At 49.0% G+C, this 25,682-nt stretch overlaps 8 protein-coding genes and 1 non-coding gene across 12 annotated transcripts; 3 read left to right on the top strand and 6 right to left on the bottom strand.

Moving 5' to 3' along the window:
- Window positions 1–2,041: 2,041 nt before the first annotated feature.
- FOIG_08591 (uncharacterized protein) lies at window positions 2,042–5,880 on the top strand. Of its 2 annotated transcripts, XM_031208635.1 has the most exons (3): window positions 2,042–2,690; window positions 2,771–3,015; window positions 3,077–5,880. In XM_031208635.1, exons 1-3 carry the CDS (start codon window positions 2,455–2,457, stop codon window positions 5,353–5,355), a joined length of 2,760 nt encoding a protein of 919 aa, XP_031061641.1. In that variant the 5' UTR covers window positions 2,042–2,454; the 3' UTR covers window positions 5,356–5,880. The 2 variants fall into 2 exon arrangements, with proteins under 2 accessions (XP_031061641.1, XP_031061642.1); XM_031208636.1 differs by lacking the exon at window positions 2,042–2,690 and having other exon boundaries at window positions 2,712–3,015.
- A 700-nt stretch (window positions 5,881–6,580) lies between these two features.
- FOIG_08592 (uncharacterized protein) lies at window positions 6,581–7,261 on the bottom strand (the record flags this gene model as incomplete). The annotated part of the gene is made up of 2 exons (XM_031208637.1): window positions 6,581–7,114; window positions 7,175–7,261. The coding sequence occupies 2 exons, from the start codon at window positions 7,259–7,261 to the stop codon at window positions 6,581–6,583; spliced, it is 621 nt and encodes a 206-aa protein (XP_031061643.1).
- A 1,533-nt stretch (window positions 7,262–8,794) lies between these two features.
- Window positions 8,795–10,905, top strand: FOIG_08593 (uncharacterized protein). Of its 2 annotated transcripts, XM_031208638.1 has the most exons (5): window positions 8,795–8,979; window positions 9,052–9,469; window positions 9,558–9,753; window positions 9,801–10,753; window positions 10,803–10,905. In XM_031208638.1, exons 1-5 carry the CDS (start codon window positions 8,856–8,858, stop codon window positions 10,840–10,842), a joined length of 1,731 nt encoding a protein of 576 aa, XP_031061644.1. In that variant the 5' UTR covers window positions 8,795–8,855; the 3' UTR covers window positions 10,843–10,905. The 2 variants fall into 2 exon arrangements, with proteins under 2 accessions (XP_031061644.1, XP_031061645.1); XM_031208639.1 differs by lacking the exons at window positions 8,795–8,979; window positions 9,052–9,469 and having other exon boundaries at window positions 9,514–9,753.
- Window positions 10,906–12,028: 1,123 nt separating this feature from the next.
- On the top strand, window positions 12,029–14,246 carry FOIG_08594 (CMGC/SRPK protein kinase). The gene is made up of 5 exons (XM_031208640.1): window positions 12,029–12,365; window positions 12,430–12,779; window positions 12,833–13,146; window positions 13,206–13,374; window positions 13,430–14,246. The coding sequence occupies exons 1-5, from the start codon at window positions 12,064–12,066 to the stop codon at window positions 13,642–13,644; spliced, it is 1,350 nt and encodes a 449-aa protein (XP_031061646.1). The 5' UTR covers window positions 12,029–12,063; the 3' UTR covers window positions 13,645–14,246.
- On the bottom strand, window positions 13,438–15,471 carry FOIG_08595 (uncharacterized protein). 2 transcript variants are annotated; one of them, XM_031208642.1, is made up of 4 exons: window positions 15,322–15,471; window positions 14,240–15,273; window positions 14,139–14,186; window positions 13,613–14,081 (listed from the first exon to the last, which is right to left on the bottom strand). In XM_031208642.1, the coding sequence occupies exons 2-4, from the start codon at window positions 15,262–15,264 to the stop codon at window positions 13,709–13,711; spliced, it is 1,446 nt and encodes a 481-aa protein (XP_031061648.1). In that variant the 5' UTR covers window positions 15,265–15,273; window positions 15,322–15,471; the 3' UTR covers window positions 13,613–13,708. The 2 variants fall into 2 exon arrangements, with proteins under 2 accessions (XP_031061647.1, XP_031061648.1); XM_031208641.1 differs by having other exon boundaries at window positions 13,438–14,081; window positions 14,240–15,453.
- A 1,426-nt stretch (window positions 15,472–16,897) lies between these two features.
- FOIG_08596 (uncharacterized protein) lies at window positions 16,898–19,040 on the bottom strand. Its single transcript, XM_031208643.1, has 3 exons — window positions 18,139–19,040; window positions 17,846–18,079; window positions 16,898–17,784 (listed from the first exon to the last, which is right to left on the bottom strand). Exons 1-3 carry the CDS (start codon window positions 18,915–18,917, stop codon window positions 17,241–17,243), a joined length of 1,557 nt encoding a protein of 518 aa, XP_031061649.1. The 5' UTR covers window positions 18,918–19,040; the 3' UTR covers window positions 16,898–17,240.
- Window positions 19,041–19,416: 376 nt separating this feature from the next.
- FOIG_08597 (uncharacterized protein) lies at window positions 19,417–20,366 on the bottom strand (the record flags this gene model as incomplete). The annotated part of the gene is made up of 2 exons (XM_031208644.1): window positions 19,417–20,234; window positions 20,360–20,366. 2 exons carry the CDS (start codon window positions 20,364–20,366, stop codon window positions 19,417–19,419), a joined length of 825 nt encoding a protein of 274 aa, XP_031061650.1.
- A 154-nt stretch (window positions 20,367–20,520) lies between these two features.
- Window positions 20,521–20,647, bottom strand: FOIG_08598. Its single transcript has one exon. It is a non-coding gene; the product is annotated as a tRNA-Tyr (tRNA).
- A 1,761-nt stretch (window positions 20,648–22,408) lies between these two features.
- On the bottom strand, window positions 22,409–23,179 carry FOIG_08599 (uncharacterized protein; the record flags this gene model as incomplete). The annotated part of the gene is made up of 1 exon (XM_031208645.1): window positions 22,409–23,179. The coding sequence occupies one exon, from the start codon at window positions 23,177–23,179 to the stop codon at window positions 22,409–22,411; it is 771 nt and encodes a 256-aa protein (XP_031061651.1).
- Between the last annotated feature and the right edge of the window lie 2,503 nt (window positions 23,180–25,682).

Genomic DNA, 25,682 nt, shown 5'->3' on the forward strand with positions numbered 1-25,682 from the left:
AAGTTTATTAAATAGAGACTATAGATTAAGCGCTCAAGGAATGGTGTGTACTTGCGGAAATCTGGTTATCAAACCCTTTCGTTACCTCGGATTGTCGTCCATGTATCACCGTACTTGGCCCATTTCAGCGGCATGGTTCTCGATGTTCTCTCTGGCTCGTTTCACCAAGACAAGACTCAACTGAATAGCTGTGATAGAAACAGATGTAACGGAAGCTTCCCAATAGTTTGCAATAGACTCAGCGAAATTTCCATGGACCATCGTCAAGTCTTGGTTGAGATTTCAAGGTAATTTGTAGTCAAGACTACCCTACAGTAAACAAAAACAGCAAAATCTGTGCTAGCGTGGTGAGAATATTAGCGAACTCCCCGTGCACGACCCAGAAAAGCTTGTCCAGGTGCCAATGTTGATCACGCTCGTACCAAGCAAATTGTCGCCATTCTGAGTGACTAAAAGGCTCGGCACATCCGACCACATCGTATCCTTTGAATCATGTGTCGCGTGCTCAATTACCAAGAGAAAACAATAGCTCAACTTTACGAGCTAGATGTGCCAGGTACACATTGACTTGGTCTGTTTTTGTTTTCTCAGTCGTCGACTCTCCATCGGTTATGTAACGAGAAATTAGTGATCGTCAGATGTGACAAGGAACAAGGTGTTTCATGCCTTGTTCCAGCGGCATGACAGTGGAGTGGAGGTTGATCGTCTATCTCGCGTGCCGTGTACCGCCCAAGTACCAGCGCCTTTTCTCGGATCACGGAACACAAAGGAGGAAGCTATCAAAAGTCTATGAGATGGAGATGCTCGTATTGACGGAAATGATATTGACAACATGTTATGACCTTCACGGTTAGCAATGCCGAGCCGTCTACCGTCGACATTGTCTGGAGGCTGGAACCTGGTGTTGGCCGAAAAAGGAGAAGAGGGCCCCGCTTGTCAATGCAGCCTTTGCAGATGAACTGCCGCCGTTGGAAAGGCTCTGATTCTTTTTTTATGACAGAAGCACGCTAGAAGGGTCGTGCTACGCCGACACGGGGACCCGCTGCGACTCTCAACTCCAACGAGTCAGCCCTGGGGGAATATACGATACGACCAGTTATATGCCAGGGCCGTAAAAAGGGAGACGTCAAAGGATTCAAATTGCCAGAGCGTTCGTCCGTCGGCGAGCATATGATGAAACTGTAGCTTGCAGCTTGTGAAGGAGGTATGCATCGCAACGGCCGATCCCGCAGCCAAACGGGTAATATGATGACGGATTATGAAGGGCTGAAGGATCTAGTTTATGCTTACTGTGCCAAGCATTTCATTTTTTATATTGTAACCGCGGTAGACAGGATTGATGATCCAATGCAATCCATCAAAGACGATCCCAATCGAAGATCGAAACAGGCTGAGAGTCGCAATGCCAGTAAATCAACCCCGCTCAGAGGAACACCCCAAATCAAGGCAATGGCTGTAAACGACTGATGCAGAGTGGTGGCGGTGCATGCAGATTACATCGGTTTCACGGTGCTAATACTCTTCAGCCCAGTAACTCTAAAGGATTCGGGATTCGTGCCACGCAGTAATTACCACAAACAGCCTGTCTACCCCACCCCGGAAGAGCATTATTACGGCCCCCGCGGCCCTTGACATGCACGCCATGGATGCCTGGGCGTTGTCGAGTGGCGTAGCGCAGCAGGGAAACACAAACAATACTCTCTTGGTTGTCAAGCCCATCAGCAGTGACTGCATGCTGATGTAGCTCGACCAAAAGAGATGCGCCATATTGCGCGATTCAGCCGGTCGATTTGTTCCGCCAACTGCACAACACTGCAGTGCACACCATGAGAGAGCTTCGACGGCCAAGCTTTTCTTTTCTCGGGTACAGTATTAGCCACGTTGCGACCCTGGGTTAGGTTTGGTTCCCTAGAAGAAACCATTGGCGGGGCTGTACCCTGCTAAAACGAGCCCCTAATAATCTGGCCGCCGAGGAGCTAATGAGCTACTTTAGGGAGGGCCATGCGTGCCACTGACCCCTGAACACGCGACCCCTTTCTTATTTGGCCTCGAGCCTCTCTTTGCTCTGTATGTTTTTTGATGGTGTCTACCCCACATTCTCCCGCTCATTGGAAAGGAAGGTGCAAATAGCCCAAGTCCAGACCAGCTTGTTCCATTGCGACACACGACACACACTCCCAAAGCCTACACCTCGGCCCTGTCATTAACTGTACTAAGCTCTTTAGCTTGGGGGAGGAGACTTCTTGGCTCTGTTTTATTTCCATCATTTTCTTCATTTTTTCCCGATCCCTTCCTCCCTTCCCTTTTTTCCCTTTTTCTCTCCCCATTACAAATCTCTAACAAGCATCGTCGTTTCGTTCGTGCCGCCCGCCCTCCGTCCTTTCAACAATCAGCGAAGCGGCCACTGCGTCTGAGTCTCTTTTCAACGACAGACCGCGCAAGAGCCCAGGCAAGATGTGTTTCCTCCTCTCGGTATCCTATGTTTTCGGCGTCTTCTTCGTCTCGATAATTGCCAGCAAACTGCTACATCTGTGGACACATTTCTTCACGGTACCCGCTTCGGCTTTTATCCTATACCTACCGACATTCTTCCTCTTCGACTTGTTAGCGATATGCATTGCGAGGCTGTTTTTGAGTCAGTCCAAGACACCGTGGGCTTGGATTGGGTGTCTGTTTGGTACCATAGCTACGTACGTTATTTCTCGGCGATCGATTGCGATGGCCCCCAATTTGAGATGAACATGCAAACTGACGTTTCGCGACTTGGCAGACTTATCTCGATCGGCGGCTCGGCGTCGCAGCTTGGATTCTTCGTTAAGACTGGTGGAGAGCTCGATTGGCGCGATGCGACAGCTTACGCTACAAGCAAGGAGGGTCTCAAGGTTCTTTTCAGCGGCAGCGAAGCCGTGATAGCATGCGGAATTGGTTTGCTCATTATCGCCATTCCCATCCATGGATTCTTCTACCGCGCATTCGGTGCTTTTATTGGCGCAATTGGCGACAACATCCTCTCAGGTTCGTCTCTGCGATACCGGCTGTTTTGGTCCGCCCGCTAACTTTTTGCTTCACCCGCTAGTCTACTCTTACTTCCGGAGCTTTCGCGTGCGAATTCCTGGTATCCAGCGCGGCAGATACTCTGCTCTCAAGAATGCCGATACCGATCTCGAATCGACCGATACATACTCGATGGACGAGGACTTTCGATCCAGCGCTGAAAACCCTTCGCGCGTGGGCGGAGAGAAGCTTGCCACCGTTCGAGGCAAGATTGCTCGATTCTTCGCGCGAATCCCATTCTTCTCGTGGCTGTGGAAAATTGCCCTCGCTCTTTTCCTCATGCTCACGCTGATTCTTCGACCTGCCAAGCCGTACGATTTTCTGTCAATTACGCTCCCTGTTTCGATGCTCGATGTTTTCGCTCCCGAGCCCGATTTCTGCCAAGCGCAGCGAAGCCTTATCCAGAACGCTTTCCCGTTCCCCGACTTGATCAGCAATTCGACATGGAAACAACCTGAGGGCGATTACTTTAGGGGCTGGGCGCCTTTAGTCAACAAGGATATGAGCCCTCTTGGTGAGGCTTACCGAAACCACTCTGTCGACTGGTTGCCCGAGAAAGGAGAACTGCCTCGTGGCTTTTTCCGATTCGATCCCAAGCGCTTCAAGAACGGTTACCACGGTTCACTTAGCAAGGGCAGCACTATCATTTCCGAACACAAGTGCCCCCAGGTCTCGCTGCAAGAGAAGGATCCCTACTACAACCCCGTTCAGGACCCATTGAAGATCACTAACCTCGATACCGATATTCTGCCCACTCTCAAGGAAGCGCTTGGCAATGGCGATGTCAAGATCAAGCATGTTGTCTTCATCCTCATGGAGAGTCTGCGTCAAGACTTCTGGCCTCTGCAGCAAGGCTCCCATACTCACAGCCTGATCATGGATCTCAACAAGAGTCAGAAGGAGAAGGATGCGGCTAACGAGCGATTGTCCTGGATGATGCCCCATATCGAGAAGATCACTGGCCTGAAGCAAGGATTCACCGACAAGAACGGCAAGCCGTACGCGAAGCCCAACTACACATGGCACGATCAAGCGGAGGAGGGTTTCGGTGGCATCAATGTCGCGACCGCCTACACAGCCGCCACAATGTCCACCAAGAGCTACTGCGCCAACCACTGCGGTGCTTACCCCATGCCCGTTGAGAAATTCGCCGAAGCCGACACCGACAGCTACCAGCCTTGCATTCCTCAGATTCTCAGCATGCTGAACAAGGTCAAGACCAACACATCCTCTGACGATGCTGATTTCCGCGATTTGCAATGGAAGACTGCTCTTTTCGAGGCCGAGATTGAGGAGTACGACCGTCAAGAAAAGTTCGACGCCAAGCTTGGCTTCCAACACATCATTACCAAGAAGCAGCTCGAGAACCACTGGCGCTTCAACGAGTCGGACGTCTTGGGCAAGAAGATCAACTACTTCGCCTACCCCGAGCCCATCCTTATGCCTCATCTTCAAGACTTCATCACCAACACGACCGCCAACAACCAGCGCATGTGGTTGACTCACTTCACCAGCACTACCCACCACGCTTGGGGTCTTCCCGAGGGCACTCCTTACTACGATTACGTTTCTCACACCGGCATGAACAATGTGCACGACAACTTCAACAAGTACTTGAACACCCTTCGTTGGCACGATGGCTGGATGGCTAGCTTGATGAACCTCCTCGACGACCAAGGTATCGCCAACGAGACCCTCGTCGTCTTTGCCGGTGATCACGGCCACTCTTTCAAGGACGACGGCGCTGGCAAGGAGGGCACGTATGAGAACCAGTTCATCTCCAACTACCGAGTCGGCCTGACTTTCCGACACCCCCACCTCCCCCGAGTCCAATACGACGCCAACACCACCACCATCTCTATCCTCCCGACGATCCTCGACCTCCTCATCAACAGCGGTTCCCTCAACGAGAAGGACACCCACATCGCCTCCGATCTCGTACAAGACTATGAAGGTCAATCCCTCATCCGACCCTACAAGAAAACCGACGGCGACCGACGAGCCTGGACTTTCTCCGTCGTCAACTCGGGCGCTGGCATGCTTGGCGTCACCTCCGCGGACGTCCCCTGGCGTCTGGTCATCCCCCTCAACAAAGTCATCGAGTACCGAGTCACCGACGCCGTCAACGATCCCATGGAGCTCAAACCCGTAGCTGCGTGGTCACCCGAAGAGCTCGAAACAGCAGTTCGTTCTGCCCTCGGCGATGAAGCTGCACAGTGGGCCAACGAAGCCATACCTATAGCCCAATGGTGGGTCCTGGAGCGCCAGCGTCTCTGGCGCTATCACTCTCTGTCCGCATAGACATGTCATTTTTTATATCTGCATCAACCGGCGTTTTTGGGAAACAACCTTTGCTTAAATTGTGTGTATCTTCAACACACATTGCATCATCAAGCATGACGACAGAACAACCCCAGTTTCTAATCCCCGGATGGATGAAGACGGGTCTCACTCTCGAATCTTGGAACAGCGAAAATAATAATCTCTTTTTCTTTTTTCGATATACTTTTCTCTTTGTCAAAAGGGCGACGATACGATGCGTGATAGAAGGGGAACGGGCCGGATAAAATATCCATGTCATCATTTTTCTTTTTATCGTTTTCTGGCTTGGCTCGGCTTGAATTGGCTTCATAACCAGGCTTGAACTTTATCTATTCGGAGTTTTCGGCGGAAGGGGGATGAGGACTGTGTTCACGGTCGCTATGGTATGGTCTTTTTTTGGGCATTGTTTCTTGAATCATTTGTGTATAGCGTCTAGAGGTTTCTTTTTGAACAAATGCATACTTGATTACCTTCTATTTCATTGTTCGTGATGTTATGCTTGGCCGCGTGACAGCGAAAGGCTGGTGGTCAAGGGGTAAAGTTTACTGAGTTCAGGCCCGTATTTTCGCAAGTTAATCTTTACTGGGGGTAGGGATGTGACAGGTACTCCATGTAACGCTGTGAAACCAGGCGGTGAGGCGGTCTGCACCCCTATGTTCTGAAGGATTGATGTTTCGTCGCACTATGTGTTGAAGATCCTTTGCAGTCCAATTTTGTGATACGGATTATTGAGACCTTGGGGCCTGAGCGGGTTTCACTGGGAACACGAGCTGAGACTGCACTGACCACCTGAGGCTGCCGATGTTGTAGCAGATTGCTGACAGGAACGGCTTGGCGTTAGATCTTTGCCTTGCAGTATGATTGGCTGAGTTGTTGTGGTGTTGCGATGGTGAAGATATCAGATAAGGTTGTGAGATTAGCTCAGTTGCACGCTAAGTTATGGTGTTGATGGACAAGGATTAAAACTATCCATCCATTCAATGTCTAAGGTTTGAAGTGATAAATCTAGCCACTCGTTCTACCAGTACCAAACTCTAGTTCGCTAGAAGTTCCTCTCTATGCTTGTCAACCCAAGCCTTGAACGTAGTAAGTTGTCTGCCCGTATACTTCCTAAAATTCATCGACGCCGCTCTATACGTCTCCGGCTCATACAAAATCGCCGGATCACGCCCAAGATATGCTAGCCTCTCAACAGCAGACTTAATCATACGTTCTGGAAAGCCCCTGGATCTGAGTTTCTCGCTGTGCTCATCGCTGTTGGCCTCCTTGATGCTGATATCCATACCCAGACTTCACTGACAACTTTCCATGTTGCGTGCTGGGAGAGTAACTCTGTTCCGCATTGGGAGATGACCAACTCCCCAGAGGGCGGTGTTGCAGCGACTCTTGCACCTGCGAGAGCGGCAACGTCTTCGGGGGCGAGATAATCGAACGGTGCGTCGGGATGAGCCAACTCGAGCTGTCCCGACTTGACCTCCTCCCAATCTTCTAGCATCTGGGTATTACGTGCCTCAGAAGATGGTTTTGGGCCCCCATTCTCTCTAACACAAAACGAAAAAAGCAGAACAGCATGCGTGATACCAGCCCTCTTTATAGCTTTGTGCGTTCCCAAAAGGCCGTCTTCTGCTTCGAAGAGTATGTACGAAAATGCTACAGTTGCTCCTGATTTAGAAACGGCGCGCTGGGCGGACTTGGGATCTGAGAGATCTGCCTGAACGCGAATGAAGCTCAGTTTCTTCTAAGGTTCTGGTGTAAAGCCTGGGATGGGCTTTTTGGTGTTGCGCATGGCAAGTGTGACTGGTGCTCCGCGCGATTGGGCTTCCAAGACTGCAGCACGACCAACTGCGCCTGTTGCGCCGAAGATGATGGCTTTGACTGAAGACATGATATGTGTTTCTAGTGTTGGATATACGAGGTGACTTGGTCAGTTGAGACCTAAGGGGGAGTATCTACTAGAGCTTATATAGTTATCCCTTCTAGGTTTTAACTTTAACATCTCTCGGAATCGGCCTTTTTATTATACCTATCGGTATTCTACATGGAGGCTAGTTTACAGAGAGAAGATGGGTCGGGATTTGCCAGAGCGGTTGAGTCATCACAGACGTCAACCAATCGATGACTTAGGGCGAGCATGTCATATTCTTTGGGATTGCAGCGAGACGTCGGACAGCGAAAACTGTCCGAGAGGATATGTTGCGTGCTTGGCCTTTGTGGAGTCGTCTACGTAATCGACTTGTGATTTCTCCTCATCTGACTTTGACAGAGGGGACTGTTGTGAAGTGGCTTTATGGCCTGAATATTCGATTTTGTCATAACATAGAGTTTCGGAGGAGTTTGCTATTTCTTAAGATTATGGTTTGTTATCGGTAGAAAGTGAGTTTGCCAGGACAAGGCCGCGTTGCTGTGCTTATCAGCCAATCAACGATCATTCGAGTGCTATTCTATGATAGTTGAACATATATGTTTACAGTGTATGAGCCTATTTACTTTTTTCCAGCATTGTCGGTTCTCTCTGCATCTTCAGCAACGAAACAAGTGTGAGCGCAGTTCTCATCGAGAATGTTGGGCATCGAATTTTGTCATGTACTATTGCACCATGAGGGGTATCGTGGCAATCAATGTCGGTATGAAACACTGTCTTGACTAGCTGTGAACACATCAACCAATTCGCAGATCAACAATATCGGATTTTCAGCCATGTTCCATCTCCATGCGAGATAAGATAACAGTGCTTTTGCTTCTTGAAACATGAACCAACAGAAGCAAAGTAAGCATTGAGGCTGCGTCACAAGAGCCTTGGCAAATGCTTGTTTCCAGCGGCTCAACCAGCTATCGATTTGTCCCTGACAGTCGTTGATCTTCAATCTTCATACATCATTCATGAGATCAGCATTATTCTCTTGCTACAACTCACGCTTCACCTTGATACCGACAAAGCTTCAGGCCCCCTCGGTTTTAAACAGATTTTAATTACGATTTACCTCGTCAATGCTCAACCTTAGCTTCGCTGGACCCTCCATGCGGGGCCCTGTCATCTCCCGCGAGAGTTTGACCAGGGGGCATTTTCTCCCGCCTTCCAGGCTAGAAGCTTGATAGAACAATCTTTAAAGTAAAAAACAAGATATTCTGTAAAATCGCAGGCCAACAGAGTAGACGAATGGAATAAATGGCGCAGAGGCGGTGCTGTATGCACTGCAATGCAGACAGATCTTCCTCGTGACGCTAAAAATTCCCTCGCTACCCTTATCCTTATCCACTGGGGGTCCCGTCCCCAATGTTATCAATTAAAAACAAGGGAGGATTTGGGATTATCGTCGCAAGTACCCAGCCTAAGAAATCAGGGGTAAATTGACAACAGTGCTTATTAGCGGCGTCTTTAGCGATCAAATTATGGCGAGGCCTCCTTTTAAATTATGAGCCCCCCTTTCTTCAACAATTCTTGATTTCATCTTTTTTACACAAAATCACTTTCAACCTCAATGAGTCCCTCCCTCGCTACGGAGACCACCAGATACAATGACTGCTCACCGTCAAGTGCGAGCGAAGATGAAGATGACGCGCCTGACCCGCTGAATCACCATGGAATCGATTTCAGTATACGAGGTGCGCGCATAGCCCCCTATTTTAAACGAGATTTCGGAAATGACGGAGAACTGATTGTGAGAAAACCAAAAGATACCATGAAGCGAGCGCTTCGAGCATCATCGCGTTTAGGAGATGGCGTTCGATATCAACAGCTTGGAATTTCGAATTCAAATGATTTGGAGACTCAGTCACCGCCTCTTGACCGTACACAGTTCGACTTTAGCAGCCACCATGAAGGAGTCTCATTTTTCGGTCAAATTCGATCAACCGTCGTTGCATCGAAACTCAATTGGCTCCTGGTTTTTGTACCGATTGGATTGGCGGCGCATTCGTTTCAGATCAACCCTCTTGCGATTTTCATGACGAATGCGATTGCTATTGTGCCGCTTTCTGTTATGTTGACGGAGGCGACGGAGCGTATTGCTGCTGATGCGGGAGATACTATCGGTGCGCTATTGAACATTACACTTGGAAACCTTGTTGAGTTGATTATCTTGTGGGTTCCCCTGTGAGATTATATGAGAGTTTTTGCTAATGTGATGCAGGGTGTGAGTTGAGATGAGATTGAGTTTCGGAGTGAGAACTGACTTTGATAGGGTTGCGCTGGTGAATAACCACATTCGCATCGTTCAAGCATCGATTTTAGGCAGTGTTCTCGTGAACCTACTTCTCATCTTGGGCTCTGCACTTTTTGCGAGTAGCATGTCCAATATCGACCCTCACAGCAGCATGGAAGAGTCTGAGCTCCTGGCCGCTCTCCTCTTCGTCTCAGTCTTCGTCATTCTCATCCCGGTAAGCTCATTCATCCTCTCACTCATACAAACTACTGACTTGAACAGACCGCATTTGACTACACTTTCCATATGAAGGGAAAGAAGAGCGAAGCCGCATTGAGCATGAGCCGCGCTTCATCTCTTGTGGTCCTCGTCATCTACATCGTGTATTTCGCGTATGAGATGAGACCCAAGCATGTCGAAGCACCACCAATTCCGTTACAACCACTGCACACAGAGCATCACCGACACCGACGAAATCAGGGTTCAACATCTCATAGTGCAAGACTTATTCGGTTTGCAGACCAGGAAGTTCCAACTCGTGCGCGGAGCACGACGCTTGATACGATGAGCGTAGCGGAAGCTGAGGAGGAGCGTGGGAAGAGGGAGACGTCTCGTGCTAGTTTGTCTCATCGATCGAGAGGGAACTCACGATCTCACTCGCGTTCTGGCTCGAGGACTGAGTTTCACGGTTCAGAGATGCGGGACCTTTCGGTTGGGAGTGCTCAGTCGAGAACTATTATGGAACGACCGGAAGTACCGGGTCATCCGTCACATCCTTCTAGCACGAGCGGTACAGTAGCTGCTGTTACAGTTCTGTTTGTTTCATCGGCCCTCATGTCGATGAACGCCGAGTTTCTCGTCAAGACGATTGACGATGTTACTCACGAAGGTGGTCTATCAGAAGCCCTGATCGGTCTTATCATTCTGCCGGTGGTTGGAAACATCGCGGAGTACGTGACCGTCGTCACTGTCGCCATGAGAAACAAGCTCGAGCTTGCTATTTCCGTCGCCGTCGGATCAGCGATTCAAATCGCACTTTGCGTCGCGCCATTGACGGTCTTGATAGCCTGGATGCTTGGTCGGGATCTTGAGATGGCGTTCAACGTCTTCGAAACCACGACATTGGTTGGGTCGGGTTTGTTGATCAACCTATTGATTCTTAGTCGTGCGGGCACTGCCATCAGAGCTATTGGCTTGAAAGGAGCTCTGATGTTTGCCTGCTATGTCATCATCGCGTAAGTTGCTTTTGGCCCATGAGTGGAAGCATTTGCTAACAGGTTACAGTCTTGGTGCGTACTATGAGCCGCATGGCAAGACCAAATAAAAGAGGAGGTGGAGAAAGGGACATACGATTATGATAATATCAAGACTTAGATTCATTGGGAATATAATTTTACTTCAATTTTTCAATTGCATTTACTCCAGACAAGATGTGGCTAACTCAAAAGTAAAGACAAGTTTTCATCCTCGGTCCTTCGGGTCTTAGCTGCGGATAAGACGAGTAGCTTACAACATGACACCATACTGTTGTCATAAAGGAATTTCATGCCCTTTCCCGACCATTGCACTGTCGAGACCTCCACCCTCGCCAGGGAGGCTTAGGCAGGTCCATAATCTTTTTTATCATGCTGAGAGTAAACCCCATTCCTTGCGCCCTTTATGTCCAATCTCGAATATCACTCAGAAACCTTTCCAGAGAAAGGTTATACTTCTTCCTTGTGAAGACTATGCTGTCATTGTTGTATAAGTGAAATGCAGTTATAACTGTTGTGCTCTTGCAAACATGCCCAGACACACGAATCTTTGGATCTTGGTCTGGGATATGCGGTCAACCGCTGGTGATAAAGGATTAGCAGTTCTATAGTTGCGGTACACTGTTTTGGCTTCTTACTCAATACGGACTCTATCCGCTTTATATACTTCAGGATTTCTTAAGAGGAGATAATAGATTCGAGAGTCACAAGGGTGTATAGGCCTGCAGCGTCGCCAAATGATTTGCAACAGCATGGCCAGAGAAGGAATGAAGAATGAATTTGAAAAGATAGGATGATTGCACTGGTATACTTGCCTTTGAGGTGTATTTATGCTTCAGGGAGTTGGTTGAGACAATAGAAAATACGTTTGTGTATTGTTCTTTGACTTTCCAATCATACAGCTGGGAGAAGACAAAGAAAGGGACTCAGAAACACTCCAGCCAAGTTTATCATCCAACAGAGCTTTGATAGTTCAGCCACCTAAAAGTCGGGATTCTAAAGCTCGTTTATTAAAGAATTTATGCCAATCGCCAAGCATGAGTACTATAGCACTAAGCCCATGATGATCTTTCTAAATAATTGACTGATCATATGCGCTTTCCATAAAGATACAAATATACTGACCTCTTTCACCTGTGCCGTCTTGGCAGTGACTTGTGAGGCGTTAAACAACCATCAACTGTGAACAAACCCGCCCCACTTTTGCTTACCAGCGCCGCATTCGCTCACTCTCACGCTCGCTCTCGTCATCATCAAACCAACACAAGACAACGCTTCAGAGGTCACGTCGCATGATATGGCGCCTCATAAAAGCAGCGAAAGACTTTGTTTGGCTTCCCACACTAAGAGAGTCGCGGGGAAATGATCAGGTCCAGGTCATGGCACTATACCACCAACCATGGCCGCCGTGCGCCATACCTGCAGCTCGCCTTGATCTTACATGTCCTGTCGAAGAAGAAAAGACACCAAATTACAGTCCAGAGAGATTTTATCCTATTAGGTTGGGACAGCTGCTGAATGGTAGATATCAGGTGGCGACCAAGCTTGGGTATGGCGCTAACTCGACCGTTTGGCTTGCTCGAGATCTCAACCGGTATGACTCTCACAATGATGCCAAACGCAAGAGAAGAAGTTGTATAGCTACTGACGTCTATAAGGTGGAGGTGGTCTACAGAAAAGTACGTTGCTATCAAAGTCAACGCGACCAAGACTTTACACCGACGAGCCTCTGCAGAAAATGAAATCGATATCCTCCAGCATATCAATCGAACAAACCCCAAGCACCACGGATGGCACTTTATTCGAAAGCTTACTGACAATTTCTCCCTCGAGAGCCCACATGGCAGCCACCCTTGCCTCGTATTGGAACCTCTGCGTGAGCCGCTTTTGCTATATTGCTCCAGATACATTGGGGGCGTCATCCCCCCAGACATCTTGAAGATTCTGCTTCAGATGATACTCCTTGGACTCGACTACCTTCACAATGAGTGCCACGTTATTCATGCCGGTAGGTGGCTGAACAGACACCTAGGTATATGATGCTTATGAAGCTTATTGTAGATCTTAAGCCCGATAATATCATGATACGGATCGAAGACTCCAAGATGTTTGAAAAGGATGCAATCGCAGAATACAACGACCCGTTGCCAGAGAAGCAACTAGACGACCGCACCATTTACTTATCGCGGAACAACTACGGACCTCTTGCCAGACCAACGGGAACCATACAGCTGGTTGACTTTGACCTCGCTGTTCATTCCAAGCCCGGGGAGCTGCACTATGGTGCGATTCAAGGAGAAATATACCGAGCGCCAGAAGTCATAATCGACTCTGGATACAGCTACTCTGCGGATATCTGGAGCCTTGGAGTAATGGTAATGATCTACCTTACATGCCACATGGGAGAACCAGTTACTGATCATGCGACTCTTAGCTTTGGGACTTGCTTGAAAAACAAAGTCTCTTCAACCCTGCGACTCTAGGGGACGGGAAGGAATACGACGACTCGACCCATTTGGGGCAGATCACCGCCCTGCTAGGCCCTGCCCCCCAAGACCTTCTAACAAAAGGGAGAAGATCGACCTTGTTCTACCAGGAGGACGGTATGTACTTGTACCTGATGGCTTGCCAGGGCAATGACTACTGACGCATGACCAGGAGAGCTGAAAGACCCGAGCCGTATACCCAGCAATTTCAACCTTGAGAGCACGCTTACATGTATGGCTGGCGAGGAAAAACGGCGATTTGTTCAGTTTGTCAAGAGAATGATAGCCTGGCGCCCCGAAGAACGAAGCACAGCCAAAGAGCTTCTAGACGACCCATGGCTCTACAAAGACTTCCCTCGAGATCAGACAACAAAATCGAAGCAATAAAATCACAGAGACACTCAATTTGTACATCATTCCGTTCGTTTATCATTGGAAGAGTTGTCTACCGCTAACATATAGCTGCCCTCTGTCCCTTATGTACTTTACTCTCATCATCCTCATACCGCCTCCTACTCGACGGCACAACAGCTGATGGATGCACTCCCCCCATAGAGGCGGGTATCCCCATGTATGCTGGGATATCCTCGCTCAGCTCGGGAAAGTGCTGGAAGAAGTCCGTCGACATGGTCCAGGCGTTGATGTCGCGGATGCGCTGCTCGAAGAGTGGCGATATGTGGTATTTGCCCGTGTGCGCGTTGTGGTAGAATGTGTCCTGGAAACTGTCCGTCCAGAGGATCTTTAGGTTGGTTTGGAGAAGCTCCCAGAAGGAGTTGTTGCAGTATTGGTGTTGGGAGAAGATGAGGCGTTCGCGGAGACCGGGCCTGCAGGTGGGGTTAGTTTTTGTGGTGGTGAGGTGGATTGAATTGAGTTGGACTTACCAGACGAAAAAGTCAATGCCATATGAGTGCGGTAGTGCTTGCGATGGCCTGTTAATATGTTAGTTCTGGTTCATTTGCGTGGAAAATTGGCTTTGTCGCACCTATTCCAGTACCATCGCGGTAAATTCGCGCGCCTCTCCATCGTAGGATCGCCGTGATACGTGATCAAAAGATGACATATCCTCATGGCAGCCAAACGTTCTGTATCCGCGCAATTCGTAAAACAGAGCTCATCAGCCCTGCGCAGCTTGCGCCACGTCGGCGTCATTTTCCCCGCCCGTTCAATGCTATCCCAGCCCTCAATCATGGCGCGCACCGGTATATCCTCCGCGTTGTACTCCTCGATCGCCATCTCCTCAGCAGAAAGCTTTGTCGGCTTGACGAGGGTTTCGTTTATCGCGCGCCAGATGTTGGGCTTGACGTCGTGGTAGCCTGACGCGCAGCTCGCCGGGCTGGAGCAGTGGCAGAGCACGGGGGCCTTGGGGATAATGACGTCGTCCTCTTCGGGTGTTGGGGGGAGGTTTGGGAGGAGAGGCTGGATGGGGATGAAGCCGTTGCCGGCGGGTGGGAGGATCGAGTTGTCGAAGGCCATTGTGGTAGGGTAGTGCTCAGTTGTCACGGCGTAGTTCCAGCCGTCGTAGGTGAAGGGGTCGTGCGGGGGAGGGTGGTTGATGGGGAGTTCTAGTATTGTAGAGTTGCTTGTTTCTGATGCTGCTCTTTGAGTCATGACTGGAACTATTCGTTCGTTTGATGTTGATTGCGACTGTGATTGCGACTGTGATTGTGCTGGTCCAGCATAAGCTGGCGACTCGGATTTTGTCTCTGATCGTTGCTCGCTTGTGGTAGTGGCGTTTGTGGTATCGCCAATGTGCCGACGGATCGTCGAGCCCAAAGAATCGAGAACCTGTAATAAATTGTCCCTCTCCTTGGTGACCTTGCCTAATTGGTCCATCAAGGTAGCTATTTGCGCGTTAGAGTCGTCCTGTCGAAGGTTGTCGACCATGCTCTCCAATTGAGCGATGCGGCTCTTTGTTCGCTCGCGCGCCAGGCGTTGGGCCTTGCGATCGAGCTCCCGCTTCTTCAGCCGGCGGGCTTCGGCAGTCGAGGTCTGGGTTTCACTGTACATGATGATCGCCTTCAGGGATGAGCAAGAGACAAGAGGATGGAAAAGAGGCGACCGGACCAACAGGCAGACTTATATCCGTTGGGAGGGGGAGCTAGTCTACGTAGCTTTTACATCCCAGAATAGGGAGGATGAGATGGAGAGAGAGGGGTTCGTGAAAGTGAATCTGGGGAAGCGGATCACGGGCTTTTGATCGATTCACGCTACCCTCCAAGTCATTTAGTTTAGGTACCGATGAACGGTAGGTATGGTATGGTACGGTATGGTATAGCACCTTACCCAGCAGCCAGGGCAGCCAGGGCAGCCAGGGCAGCCAGGGCAGCCAGACCAGGCCAAGCCAAGCCAAGCCAAGCCCAGGGAGCCTCCGTGTCTTCTGCTTGGGCTGTGCCTCCAGGGCTCATGCGAATGCCAGGGAAAACAAGCTTCAGCGCTAGAGTCCCACAATGGAGCTGGAAGGGATATCACCGAGATTTGGTAGGTGATGTAATCAGCAATAAGCAGAGGCCAAACCCTCAACGGCTAGTTCCGATTTGCTCGGCACTGGGATTAGGGTGCTCATTCGTGGCGCTCTCCGTTCAGCTCTAGTCTGCGGCCACATGTCTCTCTTGAGTTTCCGGTTCCCAGGCAGTTCCTAAAGTTCAAGCCAAGGGCCCGCAAGATCTCCACGGGGCGCAACGTTTTGCTTGGATGACTGACTCGCAAACCAGTCCCGATTCACGTCTCAAAGTAACCTCACCCTGCGACGCGGCTCTGGGCAATCAAGATAAGATCCTAGCTGTAACTCAACACGCTTGGATCTTGGGTAGAGGTGTCAATCATGCATGCGAGATTAGCGATTCAGGTTTTTGGTTGCCTGGATACCACGAGAACGCGACGGTCATCGATCCTATTGACTGATACACGGCAGGGATCTCAGCTTTGCAGGAGTCTAGGCCCAAGCATCATTCCCATCCGTATTGGGACGATCAATTGCGTTTGACGTTAGATCAAAGAATGGGATGTCACAAGGCGTGGCGTGGAATGTCAGTTTGGCGTTTGTTGCGCGTTCACCACCAAACGGCCCCTCAAGCCGCCCACTAAGCGAGGTACATGATCACTGATGGATGGAATTCTAGACAATACCATACCCAAGTCATAATGGCATTCTCCTGATCTCATCAAACGTCAGTCGAGCGTCAATAACGTCGAACGGAAATGTCTCAAGTCTTCACAGACAATGTCTCGCAAATTAATTTAATTGCCAGTAAATTGATGGCTGAACCATACCTAAGACTACCCCAAATACCTGGTCGTCTGCCACTGGTGGTGAACCCCCAAAACCGCCAAAACAAGCCACTTACAGAACGCGCGTTTACGCCCCCCAACAGCCCTAAGATCGTTCCCTTACATGAACTAGCGTGTCGATGCCGTGGACGGTCTAGGCCCTTAGAGTCGGAGCGAGAGCCGCAGCGGATCCCTCTGTAACTGGGCCAGAGCCCACTCAATTGAGTGTCCGCCCGTGGGTGGCTATTAACTACCCGGCGGCACATTTAGCTGACCCGTCGGGTGCCAACGGAACTTCCGTGAGGAACTTCCGACAAGGCCTCTATAAACTTTTTCGCAACACACCACCAACGATGAAACAGGTATTAGATAGGGCTGATCATGGAATTATTCAGGAAATGAAGGTGAGGAATTAACATTTTACCCAGGGATCAAGGAGTAGGTATTTCCGTGACAGCTGAACTCCAAGACACTTTCCCGTGGGATCGACACTGCTAGTATTCTGAAAGCTGAACCTAACGCCAAGGACCCATGCCGGACGCAATAACTCGATTGGGAGCTGACTAGGTTCGCGAAGCCCGCCCCGACTTGCTACGGAACAAGGACCAACTCCCGTTGATTCAATAGATTTCTATCGAAATGTCACCAAATTCCACCTTCCCTTCTCCTAGGGAGATCGTCGCCCTCAACTTCTGTAGCTGTCCAGCGCCCCTTTTTTACTCTTGCTTCAGACCGACTTTGCCGGCTTTGCGTAGTCCGACGCCCCCAATGAGAGCACAGAGAACCATGAATGAGAACATGGTCCAGAAACTTGCCTTGTAGCCCTGGAGAAGAGCCTCAGCTGGCTTCGATCCTGCATGTTGCTTGCTGACAAGGGTAGATATAACCTGCATCACGGCTAAACCCATGGCATTTCCAAACTGGGACGCTGCGTTGAACACTGACCCGGCCACCGCCTGTTTATCTTCGGAGAACGTTTCAGTGACGACTATCAGACCCACTGTGAAGAGGACGTCTGCAGAGAAAGGCATGAGCACCTGTGCGAAGAATGCAGCTGTCCAGTACGTCCACGCAGGGTCGATGAGTGCCATGAGTAGAGGCGAGATTGCTGTGAGGACAGATGTGATAACAACGAGCCATATAGCAGGGATCCTGTGGACAACGAGACCTGTTGTGAAGTTGAGGGTTACACCTACCACGACGCTAGGTAGGATACGAATAGCTGCATTGAGAGCTGACAGGTGCTGTACCTCTTGGAAGCTAAGGCCAAGATTAACAACGTGGGTTACATTACGAACTGTCATCCGGGTTTAAGACTTACAACAGACTCGCAAATAGCTCTAGGGAGTTTATGACAGCGTTGGATAAGGCTATGGTCACGCAGATCGTGGTGAAAGAGTGGTTCCGCCAGAACGAATTCGGTATCAAGGCCGGTAGACCCCTTTTCACCTGAAGATGCATCCAGCCGACAAAGAGCGGCAGTGCAACGAGACTCAAGCTTAAGAGAATAATGCTGCTTGCCTCTTTGATGCGGTACACATCTGTGCTGATGACACTATAAGATCGTCAGTTATGCCATGCCGTTGAATTAAGACACGGGTGAAGGTGGCTTACGCTAGAAAGTATGACAGCAGTGCCATGAAAGCTGAAGCGAGGAGAGTGCCGAGCCAGTCAATCTTTGTCGCAACGCTCTGAATCACATCCTGCAACGTTCCAAGCGGCTCGGACTTTGGCAAAGACCAGAAGCCCACCGCGGACAATACAAGATTGATACCACCGTAGAGAAACCAACCTGATCTCCAGCCAATAGTCTCGACGAGCACTCCGCCAAGGACAAGCCCAAACGAGAAGCCAAGCGGCTGGCTCAACCCCAGACACGCAAAAGCGAAATTCCTCCCCCGTCCCCGCGCCAGCGTCTTTGTCACAAGGGCCACAGAGCTCGAGAGATGCAGCGCAAGCGCAACGCCCTGTAGGGCCCTTAGCGCGACTAGCTGCTCGCCCGCGCGGACGAATCCGCAGGCCAGCATGAGCGCGCCGCTGAGGATGCACCCGAGCAGATCGACGGACCTGGCGCCTAGCACGTCTGCGAGGGCACCGGCGAGGAGCAGCGTCGAGGCTGTCGCGAGCCCTTGCACGGAGGAGGGCCAGAAGGCGAGGGATGGGGGTAGGGAGAGGTCGGCGGTCATTTGGGGGAGACCCACGACGATGAGGCCGTTTGTAGCGCTCGCTGCGAAGTTGACGCCAGACAGTTGGAATGTCACTGCTATTTTCTGTACACGAGATGCTGCTGGGGTGCTGTTGGTGACGGTGTTGAGTGGAGATTCCACGTAAGTTTGTGCCTCGGTAGTTGAGGGCAGCATATCCTCGAGCAGCGTCTCTGTCTGAGTGGCCATCTTGTTTCTCTTCGGCAGTTAAAAATATGTGATATATCTTTGTGATGTGATGCTCTAAATTCCAAACAATTTGATTGTCGGTTTATTTTATCTATGAGACATAAGCACGATGTAAAACGTCAGAAGGGCGTGTAGAATTGGCGCCCTTTTGATGTGGGGAATGTCATGCAAGGGAGACTCATAGGGTCTTTTGGTACTCGAGGCGATGGGATTTAGGGTCCCGGAGTCAGCGCTAACGTGGCTTGGGAATGACAGCTTAGTCTAGCCCACTTTAAACGAACCCGAGTATTTCGGATCATCAATATTCCATCCTGTAGTAGTTGCACTTTTAGTCACAGATCGAGATAGTCTACTCCTAGGGACGAGATCTTTGCACCATCTATCTGGCTAGCAGGCGGCCTGCGACCCCGAGGTGGAGGAATGATAAACAAAGCTATACTGGAATTGTAGTACTAATTCATACTGCGAGAGATAAAACACTCTAGGATCTGAATCCACTTCACGGATAGAAATCCTTCCGGAGAGAGGCTCCGCCTAGCATCTTCATGAATCGATCACGCTCAACTTGATTTGGTCGATGCCACCATTTATCCGCGTCGACCTTGGCGAGCCCCTGATCTCCCAATTTCTTCAGCTGCTTGGGATCGATCTGGTGCCAGGGGACCCCGAGATCCTTGGAAACCTGATCTTTGATCTGATGCATGACCTGCGTACTACCCTCTTCACCCTCCGGACCCTTTCCATCAACAAAGAAGCTGTCGTAGATTTTCTTTGTCTCTTCTTCGACTCTCTTGAGATGGCGCTCCATGCCGTTGACCATGGACTTTTTGTTGTAAGCCACTGGCTTCATCCACTTTGCGGCTTTCTCATAGTCGAGTTGAAAGCCCGCGCTATCGTAGGTCGGGGACCCATCTGGACCCTTACGGTGACATCGATGTAGATCGTAGAATGAATACAACGGGTCCGTATGCTTGTTTCTATGCTTGGGGATGTGGAACTTGGATAGAAACTCTTCACTTAGTTCGCGCTCCTCATACCGGGGATGCTTGACGCGACCCGGCGTTGCTCGCGGGTCCCGGATCTGAGAGTGGTCGAAGTCGAACTCGAGCTCCTTCTCTGTAAGCGTGGGCTTTTGCCCATCTGGCGTAGAAGGGCGGGCATCAGACGTCTTGGCCTGTTTGGTCTTCGGCTCCGGCGCAGAATCCGTCTTGCTCGACTGTCTATTGTGACCTCGCCAGGTGGCGTTATCCTCGTGAGTCTCGGTTCCGCTCCTAGTTCTCACCGTAATCTGAACACAGATAGTCTTGGTATGGAAGACTATTGAAAAGATAGGTTAATGGTTAAGCTAATTGACTAGTTTAAATAAGTTTAAGGTAGGGAGTAGTTAGTTGCGTTGAAGGAATAAAAACGACATCATCGCGTATCGGGAATGTCGCAGCCACGTGACATGGCCAACCCCAATGTTGTTACAGCAAATACGTTTTTCATCACAACTCCACCATTTCAAATCGCAGCAGCATAAAAAGACATTCATTTGAAAAGCAAAACGAACCTGAACACTTTTCATGGAAAAAAGTGGCCGAAAAATGCAAAAAAAGAGGGAAGCCAATGGGGAGGGTCGAACTCCCAATCTTCTGATTATCTTCTTAGACTGATTTTTTTTAGCATAATTCGAACTCAAGCACTTGACAACTTACAGTCAGACGCCTTAGCCATTAGGCCACACCGGCTTTTATGGTGATTAATTACAACCCAGAGTTTACATCACATATCACTACCATTAGGTTAGATCTCCTCAATGGGGTTGCATTTTATCATGTTAATTGAATAGAAATTTACAAGATAATTAAGAGACATATGGCTTTTGAACAGTACCAAGAGTCCTTTCTACGCTGTACCTAAATGCTTAAATCTTTATCCTCCATCCTCGTCCTCTTCCTCATCACCATCATCACCTTCGCGATCCAGTCCCAGCAGATCATCTGTAAATCCCCCCTCAACCATAGCATCAATGGCACCCTTATTTCTAAGTGCTTTCAATTGGGAAACCTCCAAGTATCGTGTTGGAGTCAGAAAGATATCCCCATTATCCTTGCCTTCGGCAATACAATCCACTAGGGTATTCGCTCTACACACAGCACTATATCAGAGGAAATGTATATAAGTTAGCTTCTTAGTAATTATTATTATCTGTGAAAAAGCTAAGGACGTCAGACGAATGTTCTACTAATCTACGTAATGGCCCTTAGATATGTCTGCCCTGTAAGTCACGACATGGCGGACATGAACAATGAAAGGCGTGCCCAGATTTGACAGACACTCCCGTTGCCGGTTATCTGCGGTAGCGTTAGGTTATTAATAGTCTAGCGCAGACAGCAACTATACCTGTTAACAAAAAGATCTGGTATGCCAGGCTAGCTTCGCTCATACAAGAGGAGGTCACTCCTCCGGATGTTTAGGATACAGATAGTGTTCAAAACCGAGAGCTCTATGAAGGAGCAGGTAGAGGTCTATCGGCGGTAGTATGAGATGGTAACAAGCTACTATGTCTACAACCTTATAAATAATAGCGATAAGATGATAGTTATTGCCGGCGTTGCCTACTTCATCCAGCAGAGCACGGGCGAACTTGAGTCCATGTACCACCTGCTTTTTTTAACGATTAATTTGTCTAAAATGCCCCCAAAATAAAAAAAAATGTTCGACGGAAGCGAAACATACCGTGATCGTGTAGCTTTAGTGTCATCGAACTAGGGGTCGCCTGTTCGCCAGAGACTGTGACGTACGTGATCGTGCAGAGGTTTCAACGTCCCAGAAGTTAAACCGCTGGGCCATCCGTCTTTCTTGGTTGTACCAGGAGGAGCATAATTTACCATTAAGTAGGTACCTTAGGTAGGCACCGACATGTCGAACAGAGTAGGATGTGTTGTCGCTCCTTCCTCCCAGCACGTCGTAAAAAGTGGACCACTCGTCAAACCTGGAGATTCAGGCTACACATACGGTCAACGACATTGCCCATGACGCTACGCTTCAGCTACTCTGCTAAATTCGAATGGTGATCCTGAGGCAATGGACTAAGTGTACGATATGATACGTTGGGGCACCATCAGTAGATGAGATAAGATACCTCCCTATTCGAGCTACGCTAGACACTTCTGGACAGGGAGAAGATACCCGGGTTCAGAGTAGGATATCTCTTCACCGAAAAGATCAATATTCACGTCGAGAGAGATGGAACTAGAGAATGATTCATTAAACTTGTTTAGTAGACAGAAGCTGCTATGCCTCAACCGCCATCGAATACTGAAGCCATGGAGAAACGCAAGTACAACATTGACTTAGGCAGTGAGACATGTAGCCAAAACAAAAATATTAACACAAAACCCATCCTCCCATCTTAGCTCTCAATTAAGGGCCGACGCCTTGTTGCTTTGTTGACGGTCCCATGTCGGCTTGGTGGACAATCGAACTGTCGGGATTATTGTCGGCTATCAGTAGGTCTTGCTTTTGATCACGTTGCGGAACATTCCTGTCTTGGCTTTGATGTCTTTCGAGTTCTCTGTAGCGTTGAATAGACTGGGCTCCAGTTGCGCCTCTCTTTCAATGAAATCTTTGAGATCTTGGTATGTTGGATGGCTAGTGTTCGTACGACCACGCCAGAAATTGGCGTATGACTTCCCATAGAGGTTCTTTATGCCCTCGAGCGCAACAATGAGCTTCAAGATATCAGGTTGGGGCGATGGGAAATGTCTGTTGATGTGGGTCCACCCATCATCGATGGTGTCGAGAAAGGCTTGTGGTGATGGGTATCTCGCGTCTTTCAGCTTGTTGAAGTCAGAGAGCAAAGAATATGCCTCTTCGAGTGACATTCCCAAAATTTCCATTCGGATTGCGTGCCAAGTCTGTTTGACACTACTGGTAGCTATCCATGGAGAAAGCGTAACATTTGCACAGACCTCGGCATCGAGGCATCTCAAAAGATCTCCTTTCTCGTCTTTAACCATCGCTTCCCAGGCAGCTTTCTCTTGTTTTGTTGCCGCAAATCCTGGTCCGTCGTCCTTTTCAATGAGTGCAATCGTGCCCTTCGTGTCAAAATTGTACTTCATTTGACGAACCCATTCCTTGTAATCACCGCCATAACTCAAGGGCGTGACATCTAGAAGGCGGCCTTTGTATGGAGACCTAGGCGAAGACCCAGATGAGGACCAGTGTTGGAACGTAAACGAAGACCCGGATGAGGATCCGGATGAAGACTTGGCCATGTTTGATCAAATCGAGGTGTTCGGAATCATGTAGTATTAGGTGTTGTGTTGGTGATGGCTGCCTTTGTTTGGAGATCAATGACCAAGAGTGAGCTTAGCATGGAGTAAGGAAGAAACCGCCGTTTTTATACATAAATTGAACCAACCAGCTCGGTTAAGCTTTTGGGGCTTGCCGTATAACTAAGCAGACTATTGAGCTTACCATCAAGGTTACGTGTTTCAAGCCGTCATGCGCTATCCCTCATGAGATGCTTTTATTACCACTGGGCGCAGCATCACCCCATTTTGATGTTGTTTATGTAGGTTTATGATGCGCAAGACTGTTGGTGAATCAAATGGAGCTCTACGGGTTTCATTGCACGAGTCATTGAAACATCTGAATCCCGAGGAGGTGAAGAGACGCTTGAACTAAGTTCAATTTGGAAGTTCCTTGCTTTTCTCAACAGAAGGTTCTGGTATCCATGTACGAACTAACCTATGGGGTTTACAATGCATGAGTGCGGTGCTGTACTGATGTCGGGCTGGTCCAGCGTCTGCTGATTGTGTCGTCACACATCTCATAGACTGACCCTACCTATGTTTTTATTACGACCTTTCTTCCAATTCTATAGCATCATGTCTTTGGAGTGATGATCAATCCTCTTTGTCGTTGCTTCGTCGGCTTCTGGCATGTTTGCCTGCTTGCACTAGCTCATCAAGATCCTGAGTCTGCACAAATAGTTTGGTTATAGCGATGACGGTTAAGAAACAGATAGGGAGTTATCGCAGGGAGAATAAAGTCTTGCAGTATTTATTTTCCTTTTTGAGGGAAACAAGTAGGCAGATGCATGAGCTGGGCGCTATACTCGTACCAACACTGCCTCCTCCTGTTACCCGCGCTGATTTATTACACCGAGGCACGATCAAATTGCCTGGCTTAGTCAGCTTCTTGACCTCCGCTCTCTGCTCGTTCACATACCCATAGCAGATGCCCTTACATGGACGAGTAGCCAGAGTGAACATAAGAAGTAACGCTTGATACTAAATACGAGGATCTCGAGCACCTCAGAATAGCCCTGGATCTCGTCAATCTCCAAGGGGAGGCTCATTAGAGGGATTGACGTGAAAGTTTCGAACCATCTGTCAATGGCGGCCTGACTGACATTAATCTCAACAATAACTGGCTTTTCACCGTCGACAATTGACGATTCATGAGCAAGAAATACGAGTGCGCCATAGAGCTCCTCCAGGACCTCTCAGATAAGCTCTCTCACCTTGTTTTCTTTATGACGATATACCAGAAGGTTCCGAGCCACCTGTCAAGAGCGGCCTGACTGAGACTAACCTCAGTAGAAATTGGCTTTCCACCATCGTCAAATGGCGATTTGTGAGAAAGAAGTCCGAACGCGCCACGGACCGCAGAGGAGCTCTTGCATCTTGTTTTCCAAGACGATATTCTAGAAGGTTCTGAACCACTTGCCAATGGTGATGCGGCAGATATTAGCCCCGGAGAATAAAATTTGGCTTCGAATCATCGCCAAATGGTAATTCGTGAACAAGAAATACGAACGCGTCATGAACCCCTCCTGAAACCCAGTAGGACCTGGACCTCAACGTGGGTGCATCTCAGCCTATAAGATGCTTATCCCTCCATACAATAGTCCAAGATAAGCTTAGTCGCGAGAAGCCCAAAATACTGCCGAGCCGAATTTCGAATTGGCCACGTCTCCTTGGACGCCTCGGAGGGGCATTGTGCGATAGCATTCGGTGGTCACACAAGCCAAAGAAGTGAGGGGAATCATGTGAAATTATTAATAGACAAGTGGAGGCAAGAAAAGCTTAGGACTTCTATCCTAAAGGACGAAAAGACTCAGGTAAAGTTAGTATAATTTAGTGTAGATTTAGTAGACCTTAGAGTAGGTATTTCTGGCACCCTGGGTCAAAATCAGAAATCTTCTTGCTCCTAGGGCACAGACTCGTAACCATTAATGAACTGTGGGTACTGTTTCCCATTTGGCTTTGAGGGTCCAGCCCAGTTATACAATCACTGGTGACCAAACCTTCAAACTCTCACATAATGACCGCCATTAAGGTGATAACTCGGGAAGATTTGTTTTGAGGCTAGAACTCCAAAGAGAATAACCACATCGCAGACACCAGACCTTGATGGGCAACTTTGATCAATGCCTGCAACACTCTCAGAATTCTGCTGAGTCCCTAATAGTGGAGGCTTTCGGTGAGACCACTGAGTCATCAAGGGGATCAGAGGTATTTGGTATCCAAACAGACTGATGTACACATGAACCTTGATGCTTGTTGAGAAAAGCTTACGGTTATCGAAGCCATGGAATAGCTCAACGCGTATCTTCTGTCCACTGATAGAGTACAATATGGGGATTTAAATTTCTTGAGTCACTGCCACTTTTGATGCCATGGCGGCGCGTCTAACATTCCATTTTACTTCCGGACCGACTTCCTGTCTCAACGTAATGATGGCTGCAGTGATGAACCCCTGTGTCTTCTC

The sequence above is a fragment of the Fusarium odoratissimum genome (assembly GCF_000260195.1).
Source record: "Fusarium odoratissimum NRRL 54006 unplaced genomic scaffold supercont1.13, whole genome shotgun sequence".
In the NCBI taxonomy this organism is placed as follows: Eukaryota; Fungi; Ascomycota; class Sordariomycetes; order Hypocreales; family Nectriaceae; genus Fusarium; species Fusarium odoratissimum.